This window comes from Cryptomeria japonica, chromosome 2 (assembly GCF_030272615.1).
Source record: "Cryptomeria japonica chromosome 2, Sugi_1.0, whole genome shotgun sequence".
Taxonomy (NCBI): domain Eukaryota; kingdom Viridiplantae; phylum Streptophyta; class Pinopsida; order Cupressales; family Cupressaceae; genus Cryptomeria; species Cryptomeria japonica.
The window spans coordinates 429,130,429-429,150,059 of NC_081406.1; the positions used below are offsets into that span (position 1 = coordinate 429,130,429).

Here is a 19,631-nt window from a genome sequence, read left to right on the forward strand (position 1 = left end):
GTTATATAACTAGGGAACTAAGTCCATCTAACTATGATCCAGCCAAGACAGATAAATTCTTTTTAGTCAACAAGGCCTTGGGGAAGCTAGTCCATCCAGACACTAACCAAATCTAAACAGTGAGAAAAGATTAACGAAACAAAGAAAAAGCATAAGATTAATTATCATAGACATGGAATTTTCTAGCCTTGTTTAAAACTCATTGGTTTGAAACTTTCTCGACACCACCACTTCAAAATTAAATGTTTAAAAGCGGATAATGGTGGAGAGTTTTGCTCTTTGGAGTTTGACAACTTTTGTGTGGATAATGGCATCCAACGTATTAAGATTGTTCCATTCACCCCTCAAGAAAATGGTGTAGTTGAGAGGTTGAATCGAACAATCTTGGAGAGAGCTTGGAGTATGCTCTATAATGTAGGTTTGGGTAAGGAATTTGGGGTGGAGGCAATTAATACAGTGGTCTACTTGATTTATCAAGGCCATTTTGTACAATCACCTATCGGTCTTTGGTTTCAAATCGTTTTCTCACATTCCCAAAGAAAAGAGAACAAAATTGGATGCCAAATCAAAAAAAAGTATTTTAGTTGGCTATGGACAGTAGTGTAGTTTCAGACTGTGGGATCTTATTGCCGAACAATTAGTTCCCAACACAGGGATCACAAGCAAAAGAATATGTGCCATTATTAGATATCCACTAATGGCAATGAGATATCTACATAGGCACTAACACTTGGAGGTAATTTGCAGTCATTTGCTCAAGGCATAGTTGGAGCAACAAATCAAGTGGGAGCCTTGCATCCCACATAGGTTATTTCTCTACCCACGATGACGAGTTGTGGGACAAGCTCATACCTCACAACAATGCAAATGGTAGCTCCCACCAAGTTCAATGCCCCCTCTATCTCTGCTTTCTCCCATCCAGCCCCTAAATACATTGCCACGATTTACATCTTGTTCCCACTTACATTGGTCTGCACATCTTGAGTAGTTATCATCTCATGTGCCTGCAGACTTTGGTGTGGGTGGGATTTATATCACATGCCCCCCACAACAAATATGCTCACCTCAGCAAATGCAAGAGTCGTAGCCAAATGAGAACGACCTCTTTCTTACTCATTGTGGCCCCCATAGTCTTCGCCTTTGCCGTGACTTGTTTTGGGAGAGGTGGATCCTACGTAGCCTTCTCTTCATGGGTCCCCCTTTTCAAACTTGCGACCCACTACAAATTGATCACCCTCCTCTCACATTGCTTTGCAACCACATCACTAGTTTTCTTTAGACTTGCCGCCCCCACAATAGTTGCTTTCTCCACGCTTTGGTTAGTTAGTCCCAATGCCAAAAAATAGTGTGGTGGGAAATAGTAGAATGAATGATTTGTAGGTATTAAGGGAGCCAATAAATTCAAATTTGGGCCTCTGACAATATCTAAATCTGTCGCCCATGCTGTCCAAGTCGTAGGAAATGCAAAGGAATAATAATTTTGGTGATGCTGGTAATATGCAATGGAGTAATTTGCAGCAACTACAAAGAAATATAGAGATGTAATCATATGAGTGAGCTCCTAAATTGTGGAGGTCTACCAGGGAGTGTCGACCTCTAGCCAAGTTTGACGATTACATCCATCATTTGTTAATTTCCGATCAAGTGGAGTCAACTACGTTCAAAGATGCTTGCAAAGACATAATAAATAGTGCGAAATGGATGGATGCAATGGAAGAGGAAATGGATTCACTAATGGCCAATCATACATGGCATTTGGTGAAGCTTCCACCCAATTGAAGAGCATTGAAGAATTGATGGGTGTACAAATTGAAAGAAGAAGAGGGAGGTAAGAAAAGTTATCGGGCCAGATTGGTGGTGAAGGAGTATGACCAATAGAAGGGAATAGAATTTAATGAAATTTTATCACCGGTTGTGAAGATGATCACCATTTGAGCAGTTTTGGGACTGGCAACAATGTATGACCTTGAATTAGAGCAACTTGATGTTAAGACTGCATTTCTCCATGGCGACATACAAGAGGAATTATATATGCAGCAACCTGAAGGTTTTAAGAATCAAGGGCAAGAGAATTTGCATTGCAGATTGAGGAGAAGGTTGTATGGATTCAAACAAACTCTGAAATAGTAGTATATAAAGTTTGATTCCTTCATGGCTGAGCAACACTTCACTAGATGCAAATCTGATCCATGTGTCTACTACAAAGTGTTGGACAATGGTGAGTTTGTTTTATTGCTGCTAATGTTGATGATATGTTAGTGACCGACACTAGTATGAATGTTGTAAGTAATCTCAAATAACAATTAGCTCACAAGTTTGCAATGAAAGATTTGGGGGCAGCGAAGAGAGTTCTTGGTATGACAATAATCTGGAATAGTCAGAAAATAGAGATCTGATTGTCACAAGAAAAATACATTGATAAGGTCTTGGATAGATTTAACATGAAGGGTGCTAAGGCTGTAAGCACACCACTTGCTGATCATTTTCGTTTATCCTCCAAAATGTGTCCCAAGACACAAGAAGACCAAGAATACATGAAAGGTATTATGTATTCATCAGCTGTTGGGAGTCTCATGTATGCCATGGTATTCACTCAACCCGACATTGCCCATGTAGTGGGAGTAGTGAGCAGGTTTATGAGTAATCCGGGCAATTTTTTTTTTTTTGGTTGATAAATCAATGCTAAGGGGCAGCACCCATATATTACTGAAAGAAAATTTACATTATAGTTCTTTTGTATTCAGCATTCATCTATACTATTCACCCTACTTCCTATTCCTAGCCCAAAGTATTAGTAACAGTCAATACCCCCTATATCAGTCTGCATAGTACAAAATTGGAGACATACACCATACATAATCATCGCAACCAAAATGGTGACATACACCATATGTTGGCAACAGTGCAAAAAACTAAGAGGGGGAGGGGGGGTGAATCAGTTTGCACAAGAACTTTAAACCACAAATCAGATTTGATAATTAATAGTTAAAGCATGAAACAACACCACATCAATAACACACATAACACCAAGATTTTTGACATGGAAAACCCGGTTAAGGGAAAAACCACGGTGGGAACCTACCCACAATGAGATAATACCTTGATTGGAGTAAATGAAATATTACAATGGGGAATGCACATGCATTCAGGCACACTGCCTAGAGCTCATCGCTCAACTAGAAGAAACCTAGAAAGGCTACAACCTTTGGGAAAGACTCATTGCCTTACAGGAAGTCTCTCTGCCTTACAAAAGTATTCAAACAACAATCCGGATTACATGAACTGTGAAAATAGCATCTCCATATGCTTGAGTACAGTTCCGGTTAAGCTCACTGTCAATTCTTCTCAGCAACTCACTTCTTTGCATAACTTCGCACAAATTCCCTGCTACTAAATGATTAATACAATATTTGCACATAGCATGATATCTTTTGATGATTATTACATTCATTTATACAAGTCAACAACCTATATTTCAAAGTCAGCCAAACCCTTAATACAAATTACAAAATAATAACCTCACATGCTACAACGATACATGCGGACCAAAACGATGTTGGCTAAGACATAGTCTAGACCCAAATCAATACCGCAAACATGGAACACCTCCAACAATTACACCTTGATCATCCGCAACACGCTACAACCACCAAGAATGTTGCATAACACGAAGATCATCACCAGACAAAGAAAATCTTCAATAACGTGCATAATAGTCAATGCGGACCACCAATACACATAGAACACGATCTAGAGATATTCACAAGCAACGTGAATTGCACCACAACAACCGCAACAACTCGGATTACCGGAATCATCGTCATCTTTCGACCGGAGCTCAAGAACACCAGCATAACTAACTGTCAACCTGAAAGATTCGCTTGTCGATTTCCAAATCATGAACCACTTGAATTGAGGACACACATCAACGTCCAGAATACATCCCACACATCTGCAACTAAAGATATAGCGATTCCGAAGCAGCACGGAGCACAAACCAGAATATCGAATAACACGAACATTTGCATAACATCCTTAATACCGGATCTCATAATTCGATCACATCAACATGCGGACCTCTGCAAATGTTAATGAAAATAAAGACACAAGTAGTAGAAGAATAAGAAGAAGATAACATGGCTGATTTCTTGGCCAGGTTAGAGCAAACTGCAGTAAAGAAGCCAGCCAGAAGATTTTCCACCATCCAGAGAGATTAAATAGGATGCAGGACAATATAGATTGCCGTACCAAAAGTAGATAAGGCAAAAGGAGATATTGCTTCTTATGAATATGAAATCACTACATTCAATTTGGGACCAACTACCAAGAAGCAGGAAGATGAAGATTTCGATAGATCAGTTGCTTTCATGAAGGCATGACTGGACACAGAAGTGGGAAAAAAGAAGTAATATAAGAAAGAAGTTGAGCACCTAAGGGATTATATTCAACATTTGACTAAGCCACTTGATCAAGCAAATCCACAAGCTCCTCCACTTTTGAATTCACAGGAAACAATCTGAAGTTCTAAGGAAGAAGCAATGACAGCCATAGAGACCAAGGCATGGATGGAAAGAGAAGGTGAAGAGGCAGCCACATTTGGGGGAAGGTTAGCATTGACATATGGATAAACTTCCTCTCTACTCTCCAAAATTGCAAGCATGGAAGAAGCATGGGCTGATCTTTAGGACATTCAAGAAAGAATCATTTCTTGCCTCAAAGTGTTGAAAGGAATGTCAAAGCAAGAATTAATTGATAGAAGTATAATCGAAGCATGAGCGGCATATGATTTCAGCGGTTGGCATTGGACACTGGTTGCACACAGTGAAGTCTTGGAGAAAGTGAAGGCAGATGCGGACAAAGCAGAAGAGCAGATAAAATAAATTCAAGACAAGGTTTACCTTGTAGCTACAGAGGTACTTGAAAAAGAAACTATTTGAGAAAAGGATACGAAGTTAGAAAATCTAAAAGCCAAGACACAAAATATCTTCTCCACCAAATCAGCTGTAATAACCCCCTTAATTTTTTTTTGATTTTTTAATAAGATCACAATCACACCAATCACCCGTTAGGGTTAGAATAAGGTAATCCAAACAACCGAAAGGAACCCTACACCTTTTGATCACTGAGAGCCCAAACTAGGAGAGTGAGAGCATATGGTAGAAGGGGATCGTTATTTGCAAACTGCTGAAAGTACTGATTACAATAATGGGTGGAAAACCAGCCCCTTCCGCTTATCCAGCAGGTAAACAAGATACTTGGCGGTAAACTAGCCAAGGCAACAAGAGCACACTCAACATGAATCACTCTACCGGAATATTTCAGCGGGAGGACTAAACACAACAACAAAGCTCAACTCGACCGCTTATGCAGGAGGAGGACCATTACAAACAGATATCACTCGACCGCTTATGCAGTGGGAGGACATAATTACAATTATCTAATGTAGGTGGCAAGCCAACCTCTTCCACTTTTCAGCGGGGAATACAAGTATAAAGTAGGAATAAATTGACTTTTCAGTACTACTGAAATCAGCCTTAGAATAAATGTACGTACATTACACTGTTAGAATCCAAGAAGCATTACATTCTCATTGTTATCAAAAGAAATGATCCCAATCTGCTACAATGAGAACTACAGAGATGACAAGCCCAAACCACTACTAACAACAATTCTGAAATTCTGAAAATGCACAGAAAACTCACTACTAGCAAGCTACGAACACATTAACATGCTTACAAATCATCCAAATCAACTCCGAATTGCACGAGAACGAAAGCAAACATAAGGTATAGCGTAGATGATGAAATCCAAACTTCAAACCAGCCACACGAACACCACAAACACTCAATACACAACCCGAGGCACATCCAAATGGTATGACCAAGCTGGAAAATTCGATCTGCAACTAAAAATCTGAATCTCTCAATCACAATCTGCAAATTTGTGGACCTTATCGCCCAGGGAATATGGATAGATAGGGCCAATACCCAGAACGATGCTCTAAACACACAGGCTACTACGAATAAAACTCACTTCCAGCCAAGTACGCACCAGCAACATAGAAACTCCAAAACACAAACTGGAAACTGAATCAAGCACTCCAAAACGTCACCAAAATCAACTATTTGTTGAAATTATAGCTAAGTTTGGATTACATGTAACTTGTTATTGGGCAAGACCTATAGATAATGTAACTTGTGGATAGGACAAGACCTATATTGAATGCAACTTGTATTAAAACGTGTTGGGGCTGACCTATATTAAGATCACTTGTAACGTGAGAGCTATTTCAGTTTTGGCGCCAACTTTAAAGCATTGAATTGTAATAAATATGTTCTTCATGCAAGCTGACTTGGGAGAATTAAAAGGCTAAGTCTCCTATATATACAAGGCATCAATCATTGTATAACATAAAACACACAACGAATTCATTCAGTGAACACATTCAGCGAATTGTCTTCATCACATTGAGCGAATATCTTCTATCTGTCATCAAGAATACAACGAACATATCCAGTGATTTGCAGACATATCTAGAAGACAACGAACATCATTAGATCACAACGAACTTGGTTGAAGGCTTAGCGAACCTTATTAGTAGTAGAGCGAACTTGATTAAGAGCACAACGATCACCTTGGAGATCTGCAAATATCATTAAAGGGCAGCAAACTTCAGCAGATAAGTTCATCATTTCAGTGTGCCCTAGGTTAGAAATATTACTGTTATTAGGTTGTTGTTAAAGTGTGAAGCTCATTGTAAATTAAATTGGTGTTGCCTAATAAAGATCTGAGATTAGTGGCTGGGTTTTTCACCTCCAAGAGGGAGGTTTTCCCAGGGTATCTATGTGTTTTGTGTGTTTTCTGCATTGCATTCTGATTTTCTGTTATTTATTGTTAATCTGATTGCTAAAATTAACATGGTATTAGAGCTTTAGGTTCATTCTAAGTAATCAGATTAACAGTAAGTTTTAACTTTCAGTTTGCTGTTTTATTTTCAAGATGGTGACAGGTCTGAAAGTATAAGACAGACTTGATGGTGCTCTTAATTTTACCTCTTGGAAGGTTCGTGTTCTCCTTGCCCTTGAGGAGATTGATCTGCTGCAGTTTGTAGAAGATAAGGATCTGCCTGAGCCCTCAGATCCTGAAGAGTTAAAGCAGCTCAAGAAGAATGCTCTTAAGGCCAAGAAGTTCCTAATTGATTCTGTATAGGATCATCTTGTTCCAATCATCTCCAAGCTACCTTCAGCCAGGGAGATGTTCAAACACTTAGAGGGAATGTATGAGATTAACAACATCAACTGGGCACTTACCCTAAGGCAACAACTGCTTCAAGTCAAGATGGGTAAGGGAGATTCAGTAATGTCCCAATTCATGAAAATTTCAGAATTGAAGGATCAACTCAGCTCCATTGGAAATGAAGTTGTGGACAAGGACATTGTCATGATTGCACTGAATGTACTTCCTGATTCTTGGGATCCATTCATTCAGAGTATAAGCGGAAGATCTGAATTTCCCACATTTGATCGCCTCCGATCTGATGTAATGTCCCTACTAGTTAGAGATCACTGTCCTGTAAAACAGATTGTTAGAATACAACAAATATATATATATATATATATATATATATATTAATCTAACTTGGAATTTAACTTTTAAAATACTTAATCAACACTAATCACAATTCTTACCTAATAAAAAGGATACAAATGCCATACGAAGATATGTGCTCAGGCAACCGTGAGGCTTGCCTTCTTGGAACCCATCTTGGTTCCAAGCTCTCCAGGAAGTCGAAGGTGAATTCGACTCCTGTTTCGAATGTAATTTCTTACATCTAAGCCCTCCAGGAAGTTGAAGGTTAATTCGACTCCTGTCTTGAATGTAATTTCTTACATCCAAACCCTCCAGGAAGTCGAAGGTTAATTCGATTCCTGTCTTGGGTGTAATTTCTTACACTCAAGCCATCCAAGGAGGACCCTATGTCCATTCCTTGCCTTGGGTGATGCACCTCATCACCCAAGTCCTCAGAGGGGATCGGCCAGATCCGTCTCTTCTTGGTGAACTTAGTCAACCAAGCCATACATATGCATATAGGTATTCAGTATATATACTGCCCTAGGGATTATCACAATCCCTCCCTTAGACTAAGGGAGTTACCTCCCTATAGTCTCCAACATGTGATTACATTTATAATACTTTTTGCCTTTTATTACTATTTTCCTATTCCATAATCCATATGTAAAAATACCTGATTTAACATGTATTCTCTACCTATATTCCTTAAAATGTTCATTAACCAATATTCACATTTAGTTCCTAACATATATTCCTACTAGGCATTGATATATATATTCATTACGTATGTTAGTACAAATTCATTAACATACGGTTTATACTTATTCCTTAATATCTGAAAACCATTCATTAATGTGTTCATTATCATAAATATTACATCTACATTAATTACATTTATTAACATTAATTTTCTTCATTACCTAACTATTAGAATAGTCATTCATTAATGTATATATTATAATATTAATTTATATCCATTAATACATAGAAGCAAGCATTAACATATAACAATATTTATTCCTTACTTACCTGTCCGCAACAATCGTGTCAGATCTGTGCTTGCCCTGATTGTGATTCCCACTTCTATTACGTTGCCCTTCCTCCCCCTTACCGTTGGCTGCTTTGCTCCCTTTATATATGTATGAACTTCTTGTTTTATAAGTAAATTTAATATAACATTATTTTTCATACAGCCTCTAGTTGTTCTTCTCCGTTTTCCTCTTATATTCCCCCCCTGTATACCTCATGCTTTCCCTCCTTATATATCCTTCATATAACCTTTCATAGAAAGGTTGTGACTTTTTAATGTAACGTGCCTTTTCCTTAATACTTTTTAATTAATCTTTGTTATATATCTCTATTCAACTCATACATGTATTTCTTTTCTTTAATAAATCGTTGACTATTAAAGTGATTACTTTGGTTCTCCGTTATTCTTTTAGATGATAAATATTAATCAATTAATCATAGTTTCAGATATTAATAAATGAATATTAATTAATTGATAATAATATTAAATAAACATTGATTAATTAATTAATAATAATTGTTACATTTATTTCATATTCGAATTAAATATATTAAATTAATAAATAAACATTTATTAATTAATAATTTAATTGCTATATTTAGGTTATATTCATTGATAAGCGAAAACATTATATATATATATATATATATATATATATATATGAATCAAATAATATTACCTATTATATTTATTAACACTACCATTGCCTAGACACTAATTATTAGTCTATCTAATGGCTGTAAAGGCAGACAGATCTGACATGTGTCAGATCTGGTTTGCCACTATATATGATATTATATATGATTGTCATACGTATTGCTGTCTATAAATATTACTATTAATATTTTATATTAATATCCATGTATTAATATTACTATTAAATTCTGCATGCCACTATATATGATATTATATATGACTGTCATACGTATTGCTAATATATAATATCCTCTTTAATTGTATTATTTATATCCTCTTTGTACTTTAATTGTATTATTATTTATTATTAAATATATAAATTATGTTGATAATATATAATATTTAAATCATAAATAATATTTAATTAATGAAATTTAAATAATCATTCATTGGTAATTATTATATTAATTAATAATAATAATTTCTTCATTTAGGGTCTCTCCCTTTCTCTTCATATATATATAACGATCCAGGAGGGGACATGACATCTGATTGCATTCAAGAAGAATCACGCTTAGTTGCAAGAGGAATGCTCAAGGGCACTCATGGAGGTGACCATCACATGCTTGCATCTCAATGTGTCAAAAGGAAGGGTGATCATTGGAAGAAGAACAACTTCAAAAGGAATAGAGATTTCATACCTCCTGCTGCTCATGATTCAAGGAAGAAGCCAACAGATCTTTCACGTGTTCGTTGCTTCAGATGCGATAAGTTTGGACACTATGCTAAGGAATATCAGAATTTGCCCAAGCAAGGAGAAGCAAACCTGAATGAAGTTGCAGATTCGAAGGATAACGAAGACTTCCTCTTCATTTCTGCCTTATCCAACAATGTGCCAACTGACAGCAACACTTGGTTGATAGACAATGGTGCATCCAGGCATATCACGGGATACTGGGAGCACCTCTCAGACTTAATGGAGAAAGAGTCCAACCTTCATGTGGTAATTGGTGATGATGCTCGGTATTCGGTAAGAGGTTTTGGTAATACTTCTTTAAATTTAGAATCTGGCATCTCCTTGCATCTTAGTGATATTTTATTTGTTCCTGGAATTAAAAGAAATTTAATCTCCATTTCTGCCCTAGAAGATAAAGGTTATCAAGTAGCATTTTTTGAGGGTAGAGTACTTGCATGGCCTAAGAAATCTAGTTTTAATTCTGCTCGTGTTATTGGAAATAGATATGATAGTTTGTATAAGCTTTCAACTCACCCTATTCAAGCACTCATTCATGAGGCTCCCGAATCTAGTGAGCTATGGCACAAAAAGCTTGGTCACCTTGACTTCCAGGTACTTCCTTCACTTGAAAAGATAGTTAAAGTTATGCCTAAACTTAGCCATTTTCATGATGATACTTGCAAAGGTTGTGCATTAGGTAAGAACACTAAAAGATCATTTCATAAAAGTGAAAGTAGAGCCAAGGAAAAATTAGCACTTGTCCATTCTGATTTATGTGGACCTATGTCAGTTCCTTCTCCCAGTGGATTTCTATATTATGTTACATTCATAGATGATTTTTCTAGAAAGACTTGGATTTATTTTCTGAAAACAAAAGAATCTGATGAAGTACTAAGTAGGTTCAAAGAATTTATTTTTTTAGGGCTTCTCTTGTTATTGTCAAGTAAGATTAAAGTGGAGGAACATCTTTGAGCAAGCTTCTTGCAGTAGTGGTTCGACTTCAAGTGGGAGATTGTTGGATAAGTGAAGTCCAATGGACTTCTTATTCTTTTTTCCTTCTTTCACAAACCTCTTGGCATTCCATGTGTAGTTTCCTTCCTTGTATAAGTTTTTGGTCATCAATAGTTTCCTAAATTGGAATGCTTCTACCAAAAAAGTCAAGTATGTTTTTATTCTCTATTTGTTTTTTTGTATGTTTCATTTGGACACAAATGTAAAGTTATATTCAATTGCAATAAAAGAACTATTATATATATGTGATAATATTGTCTAATATTTTATTGTTTCGTTTGCAGGCTGAAGGAGAGATCATTTACATTTTCTATGTCTTCTCCAAATGATTCATATCGGGCTTTATATGTTTAGAGGACTGGTCAATGGATGTCTTGACCGGTCATGTCATTTAGACATGATCGATCAAGGCACCCATTGATCGGTGCCTCTTCATAGTGCACATCCCGATCTATGTTATGTTTGGTGACTAACATTAATAATTAAACTCTTGTTCGAAGCGGTGTTTAGTTAAGATGCTTTGTTAATGGCCCGAACAGGTTTATGAACTAAACTCGATAACAATAGCATTCTATATGCTATCGGGTTAATACCTCGATAGCATATTAATGCCGATCCATTTATGGATCGACATTAATGTGCTATCGGGTTACTAGCCCGATAGCATTAGATCGACGGTTAACTATGTTAAGCAATTTGTCGATCTAATCCTTCTTTTATCAATGTCAATATCATAATCATGATCAATGTTGTAATTCGATAAACATATTCAGTTCGGAAAGCATAAATCAGATAACATAATCAAAACAGAATAAAGGAGATTAATAGGTTAGGAGAGTCTTATCTTGCAGAAGCTACTAATGCATTAACACTCCCTCTTAGCTTTGGAAGATAGATAAAGTAACCTGCATCACATTTCTTTTTCATAATGTCAGTCTCCAAAATATATATCATCAATACACCTGATATGAAGTATCATCAAGACACAAGATACAAATATAAAACATCATTCTAACCATGTGATATAAAAGATTCATTATTTCATTATGACAAGATATCACTTGAACACGTGATATTAGTATTGCCTAAACACGTAATACTAAGGATAAACATGTGAGGATGATTAAATTCTCATCTTATCCAAGTTGTGATATGTGCACAAGCATTTTATACAAATGTTTTATCACAACACCATCATGGCACATCCATGACATACCAGAGATCAAACATGATAACTGGTTAGAGAATCATAAGATCGTCACCTTATGATTTCTGTATACAAGTGTTCATTATCTGAGAGATCGTCACCTCTTAAATATGAACATAGGGGGTGAAACCCAGAATGTCTCAACATGACAAAAGAAGTTTACACATTAAACATCTTATGTACAAAGCAAATTACCTTTCTATCATACCTAAACCTTTTCTGAAGTGATCAACCTTCACTCTGGAAAGTGGTTTGGTCAGAATATCTGCAGTCTGATCTCCTGTGCTAACATATTCCAATTTGATCACATTTTTGTCTACCATGTCTCGCACATAATGGTATGGAATCTCAATATGCTTGGATCTGTCATGAAATACTGGATTTATGGAAAGCTTTATGCAGCTTTGGTTGTCACAATGGATGACAGTGGGTTTCATAGGTTCACCAAATAGTTCCACAAGCAACTTCCTAAGCCATACTGCTTCTCGAGCAGCCATGGAAGCTGCAATGTACTCGGCCTCGGTGGAACTCTGAGCTACAAAAGACTGTTTTCTGCTGATCCAAGATATCATGGCTGATCCCAAACTGAAGCAACACCTTGAAGTGCTTTTCCTGTCAGTCACACTCCCAACCCAATCTGAGTCTGTAAATCCGTGTAGGTCTAGATTGACTTTCTCATATTTGAGACCAAGGTTTAGAGTACCTTGTAAGTATCTCATAATGTGTTTCACTGCAATCAAGTGAATTTCCTTAGGCTCACACATAAATTGACTTAAGGCATTGACAACATAACAGATATCTGGTCTTGTATTCACCAGATACATCAGGGACCCAATCATCTGTCTGTGGAGTGTAGGATCAGTGGATTGTGACTCTGCTGCTGCTTCTCTAAGTTTATGTAAATTTGTTTCCATGGGAGAGGTCATAGGTCTGCAGTTATGCATTCCGAATCTCTTCAAGATGTCCAAGGTATACTTTCCTTGGTTTAGTATAATATTGTTAGAATTCTGCCATGCTTCCAATCCTAGAGAGTAATGAAGAAGTCCTAAGTCCTTCATATCAAATTCTTTGGATAGATCATTCTTGCATTGATCTATAAGATGATCATTTCCTGTGATTAATAAGTCATCAACATATAAAATCAACATTAGCATATCACCTTTATTTCTTTTGTAGTAGAGATTAGGATCTGCATCATTTTTATAGAAACCTAGTCCTGAGAGATAGGTGTCAATTCTTTCATACCAGGCCCCGGGGGCCTGTTTAAGCCCATAGAGAGCTTTCTTGAGTCTGCACACATGAGACTCTGCATCATAAATTTCAAACCCTTCAGGTTGCTCTAGGTAGACTTCTTCTGAGATTTCACCATTTAGAAATGCTGTCTTAACATCCATTTGGTGTACCTTCCATCCTTTTGCTGCTGCAATGGCTAATACAGCTCTTACTGATGTATACCTGGCAATAGGTGCAAAAGTTTCTTCATAGTCTATTCCCTCCCTTTGTGAGAAGCCTCTGGCCACAAATCTGGCCTTGTGTTTCTCAATACTGCCGTCTGCAACATGTTTGATTTTAAATAACCATTTAGATGAAACCACAGATTTCTTGGTTGGCCTAGGAACAATTTCCCAAACATCATTTTTCATAATGGATTGATACTCTTCAGACATGGCATCCTTCCATACTTGATGTTTAAGTGCATCTGATACATTGTTTGGTTCATTTTTAGAGAGGTCATTCATGAGAGCAACATAGCTAGTGAATTTATTAGGTCTTTTGCTTTCCTTGAAGGTTCCTGAAGGAGCAGCAAACTTCTGAGCTTCTGCTACAATCTTGGTGGCCCATAGAGGTCTTTTCTTGAGGTTTTCTCTAGGTGGGATTGGAATTTCACCTATAGTTTCCTCAAGATTCTCCCTCTGAAGCTCAAGAGTAGGGTCTTCTTCTATGTTAGGAGTGGGGATATAGATTTCAAGCTCTATTGTACTTAAGGCTCTTTTGAAGGCTAAGTCTTCTTCGAAGATTACATCCCTACTAAGTTCAATATTTTTCTGACCATGTATATATATTCTATAGGCCTTGGATGTTTCATTATATCCTACAAGTATTTCCCTTTTTTCAGAAGGTTCTAGTTTTAGTCTTTTCTCTTTAGGTACATGTATATAGACAGGACACCCAAATATCCTAAGGCGGCTGATATATGGTTTTAGTTTGGTAAATACTTCCTCAGGAGTTTTATCTTCAAGACTAGAGTGAGGACATCTGTTTTGTATATACACAACAGTGTTAGTTGCTTCTTCCCAAAGATTGATATTTAGATTCTGATCAAGAATCATGGCTTTGGCAGCTTCTACAATTGTCCTATTTTTCCTCTCAGCTACCCCGTTTTGTTGAGGATTATAAGGTATTGTTAACTCCCTCTTAATCCCTGAGTTTTTACAAAAATCTCTTAATAATTCTGATGTGTATTCCCCCCCATTATTAGTCCTTAGGGTTTTGATTTTGTTACCTGTGTAGTTCTCTGTCAGTGATTTAAACTCTTTAAACCTACTAAGGATCTCTTCTGATTCTTTACACTTCAGAGAGTAGATCCAAGTTTTCCTAGAGTAGTTATCAACAAAAATTACATAATACAAACATCCTCCTAGAGAGGGAGCAGACATGGGTCCACATACATTAGAATGAACTAACTCTAATACTTTGCTTGTTTTCCTAGTACTATTATGGAAGGCACCCTTGATATTTTTACCTAGGGCACATCCCTTGCATGCCTCTGAATGATATTGCTGCAACTTAGGTAAACCTGTGACAAGGTTTCCCATAGATGACAAAGCTCTATAATTCAGGTGGCCTAGTCTTCTATGCCAGATTTCATTTGCATTTGTTGCCTCATGAATTAGGGCTAGGTTGGGCTCTGTGCACAGCTCATACAAATAGCCTCGTCTTTGACCAATGACTTTAGCTTTCTTGATGGAAGAGTTTCTCGGCCAAGCCAACACCTTGTTCGCCATGAAGGTTACTCTGTATCCGTTATCTTCTAGGGTTGATATGGAGACTAGATTTCTCTTGATGCCGGGGACATACAGTACTCCTTCGAGTTGCAATGATATGCCTGTCTTTAGTTTGATGGTGCAGGAACCAATTCCTCTAATTGGATGTGAGGAATCATCTCCGATGGTTACTTCCTCTTCATTATCCTCTGTCATGGAGTCTAGCACTTCTCTAAACCCTGTAATGTGTCTGGATGAACCACTGTCGATCACCCAGGAGTTAGATTTATTTGATGCATGGCTTGTAAGTGCTGAGTAGAGGACATAGTTATGGGAGTCATCTTCTCTTTTAGATTTTCCTGCTCTGGCAAATGTGGCTTGTTTGGCTCTCTCTGGACATTTTGCAACAAAGTGTCCGAACTTATCGCACCCATAGCATTGAATATGTGATAGGTCTTTCTTTGAAGTGTTCTTGCCTTGATGACCCTTCCTCTTCCTAAATTGCTTCTTCTTGGTTGTCTTATTTGTGCTAGTATTTAGGACTTGAAGGTCTTCATCTATGTTCTTTTGTTTTATTCCCATCTTGTTCAATGTTGATTCTTCTTGAAGACAATCGTCCCTTAATCTTTCAAACTTAGGATACTTGGACCTCGCACTGATGCCTTGGATGAATGTACTCCATCCACTAGGCAACCCATCTAGAGCAATGAGTGTTAACTCTTTGCTTTGGATCTCGTAATCCAAAGTTGCTAGTTTATCTCTTAGAATTGATATCCGCATAAAGTAGGCGTTGATTGTCTCCCCTTTGTTCATGGTGATATGATTTATTTCTCGTTTTAATGCCAGAGTTCGACTTGCATTTGATATCTCAAATGTGCTTTCAAGTGCTTTGAACATTTTATAGGCTGTCTGATGTTTTCTTATGATGGGCATTATGTTGTTTCTCACCCCATCAACTATTATTTTGATTGCTTTTTCATTTCCTTCAATCCATGCGGTTTTGTCAGGTTCATTTTCAGGTTGATCATTTTTAGTTTGAACAAATGAATCCACTTTGTTCTCCTTTAAGATCATTTGGATTCTGAACTTCCAGGCTGAAAAATCATTGCCACCTCCGAGTCTGTCTTCGAATCTGATTGCGCTGGCCATTGGAGAAATGTGATGTAGTATATAACCTTGTTCTTAAATTATTCACAAAATTGAATAGCCTCAAGTTCGGTCAACTTGGCCCTGATACCATGTAAAGTTATATTCAATTGCAATAAAAGAACTATTATATATATGTGATAATATTGTCTAATATTTTATTGTTTCGTTTGCAGGCTGAAGGAGAGAGATCATTTACGTTTTCTATGTCTTCTCCAAATGATTCATATCGGGCTTTATATGTTTAGAGGACCGGTCAATGGATGTCTTGACCGGTCATGTCATTTAGACATGACCGATCAAGGCACCCATTGATCGGTGCCTCTTCATAGTGCACATCCCGATCTATGTTATGTTTGGTAACTAACATTAATAATTAAACTCTTGTTCGAAGCGGTGTTTAGTTAAGATGCTTTGTTAATGGCCCGAATAGGTTTATGAACTAAACTCGATAACAACAGCATTCTATATGCTATCGGGTTAATACCCTGATAGCATATTAACGCCGATCCATTTATGGATCGACATTAATGTGCTATCGGGTTACTAGCCCGATAGCATAGATCGACGCTTAACTATGTTAAGCAAGTCGTCGATCTAATCCTTCTTTTATCAATGTCAATATCATAATCATGATCAATGTTGTAATCCGATAAACATATTCAGTTCGGAAAGCATAAATCAGATAACATAATCAAAACAGAACAAAGGAGATTAATAGGTTAGGAGAGTCTTATCTTGCAGAAGCTACTAATGCATTAACAACAAATAGATGATGCCTGATGCTTATGTATTTTATTTTAAATTAATATAGGAGGTGAATATGATTGCTTAATATATGTTTATAGTCTTGGTTTCTGAATATATAAAAATAAACCTTGTTTTTCTGGAGTTTTTAATTCAGATAGTCCTCTTAATATAGAATTTTTACCATTTTTCTGAACATATGATGCAGATTCTTCGGCGAGCAACTGAAAATTTTTGTTTTGGAAATGGGAGGTACTCTTTTAGTTCACTCTCTAAACTAGTTTCATGATAGTTTAATAAAGGATCTGCTACCACAAATGCATACTTTGAATCGATATCCATATTTCAAAATATATATTTAAACTCATTAGTATGCAGGTCAATGAATAGCAGAAATATGTGATGTAAACCATGGTACACATTTGAATTATTAAAGGTTCAAGATGATGCCTTTCTATAAGCTAGTGAAATATATTATTAATATTGTATCATTTGCAAACATCAACCTACATGCAATTTTCCTTTTATAATTGATATTCTCCTTCATATTATTCCCTTTCTCTAAATAATTTTGCTTCTTTATAAATTCTTAGTACCCTTGTTTGTGTCCTTTGCTTAGCGATTACTTCAATTTAATCCCATATCTCTATGGATGTTTAATTTCCTCTCTTATTTTTGAGATTAGATCAACACCTTTTGTTTAGGGACTAAGGCTGACTGACTTCTTGTTCTAGGAAGCAATTAATTTAAAAATTAATATCAGAGATTAATATTTCTTGGAATCCTCAAATTTTTATAAAAGCTAATATTTATTCAATATTTTTTTTTGGAGGGTAAACACTTCTGATCTGCATCTATGAACCGGTGAGGTCACAAACATGGGACCTCATCCCAACATAAAAACTTAAATATAATACCCCAATGGGGTTTGAGCATTGTCTGAAAGAACAACAACACAATTTCCCCATCACACTCTGCCAATATGGGCTTATTTATTGAAGAATCTAATATCTACTATGTGATTACTTTTTTTTGAATTCATCTGCTTCTTTTATCATGCAGTTACATTGAATTTCTGAATCAAACATTAGTAATTGCTTTCCCTGTATCATCTGGGAAAACACAAACTATTTTACTAGACTGAGGAGGATCATAGTTGTACCCCTTGTTTTGTTCAATTCTTGAGATCCATAAACAAGCTCGGTGTTTTTCATCCACTGAAAATACTTGGGTTTTGGTAGTCTTGTGAAAAATGCCTACAGATATTACATACGTTTAAGAGAAACCTTATCCAGATCTATTGTTGTGTCACCTTCATTGTCTCATCCTTTGAGGATCTAGTGAATAGGTATTTATCAAAAAATCTGCTGTGTCAGATATACGATTCTCTGCCTCATGTTTTATTGTTCTTCATTTGTAGCATGAGCAAGAAATGGATGCATTACTTGCTTCCTAAGGAGTTTATTGTTTACACAGATAATCATGCTTTGCAGTTTATAAACAGCCAACATAAGTTAAATCAGAGGCATGCTAAATTGGTACAGTATCTTCAAAGCTTTAATCTTGTATTAAAGCATAAGAGTGGACAAACAAATAAGGTTGCTGATGCATTAAGTAGAAGGAACTTTTGTTTACATGAAATTCAGGCTAACAGTCCCCTAATTAGTTACGCTTTCATTTAACCCAAATTTGGCCAAATCTATAAATAAGTAATTGGGTTTTATAGGCGTACCTTTGTATATTGTTTTCCGACAACAAAGTTAGAGAACATATATGAAATAATACTTAAACTGAAATATGAATTATATTAAATGTTATCAAATCTGCTATATTAACGACTGTTAGAATTATATTTGTTGAATATTAACAGATTATCATATTTCCTAGATGAGATCAGATAATTATATAAAGTCAGTTTGTAAGTGAGTTACTAATCAATTCCTTTAGTCCATTAGTTGGATAGGGTGTCGTCGAAACCATCCCTCCTAAGCCCAAGGGCGGAGTACCATATCCCACTTGACTCCATATGGCAGGTATTAGGCATCCATCATGGAGTGGTGTAATGTCCCCTTTTGGGATTTGATGTATTCAGTACTGAGACAATCATTTCAACTTAATATGAGAATTGTAATATATAATAAATATAATTTTATCAAAAACTGAATACATTCTATTATAATATTTAACTAAAAATAAATCTAGGAATAGCTCGGGATATAGAACTTATCTTGAATTAGACAATGGGGAATATGCCACGCACTTATTTAGGTTCACTATGACGTGTGTGAAATGGTCACAACACTCTCCAAATAGGAGTACATGTTTCGGTCCTTTTTGTATTGTATATGGCATGCATCCAAGGGGTGTGTTTGAACTTAGAAATCTTTGTATGATTTTCAACAAATGCCTATGAGATAGCCCTTCCTTCAGATATGGGCATTTCACCTATTTTTAATGCAGCAGATCTATGTCCTTATAAACGAGATGCAGTGGAAAGTGCAATAGAGGCTTAGTTGCAATTCAAAGAGGATCAACAAGGAACCAGATCAGCTCCGTTAGATA

The 19,631-nt window shown here is 36.4% G+C and overlaps 1 protein-coding gene across 1 annotated transcript in view; it reads left to right on the top strand.

Annotated features, from left to right (window-relative positions):
• Window positions 1-19,631, top strand: part of LOC131062017 (uncharacterized protein YNL011C) — a 255,936-nt gene that overhangs the window by 51,799 nt on the left and 184,506 nt on the right. The window contains exon 5 of the mRNA XM_057995873.2: window positions 17,278-17,321. Coding sequence (XP_057851856.2) covers window positions 17,278-17,321 — 44 coding nt within the window. The remainder of the gene's footprint in view (window positions 1-17,277; window positions 17,322-19,631) is intronic.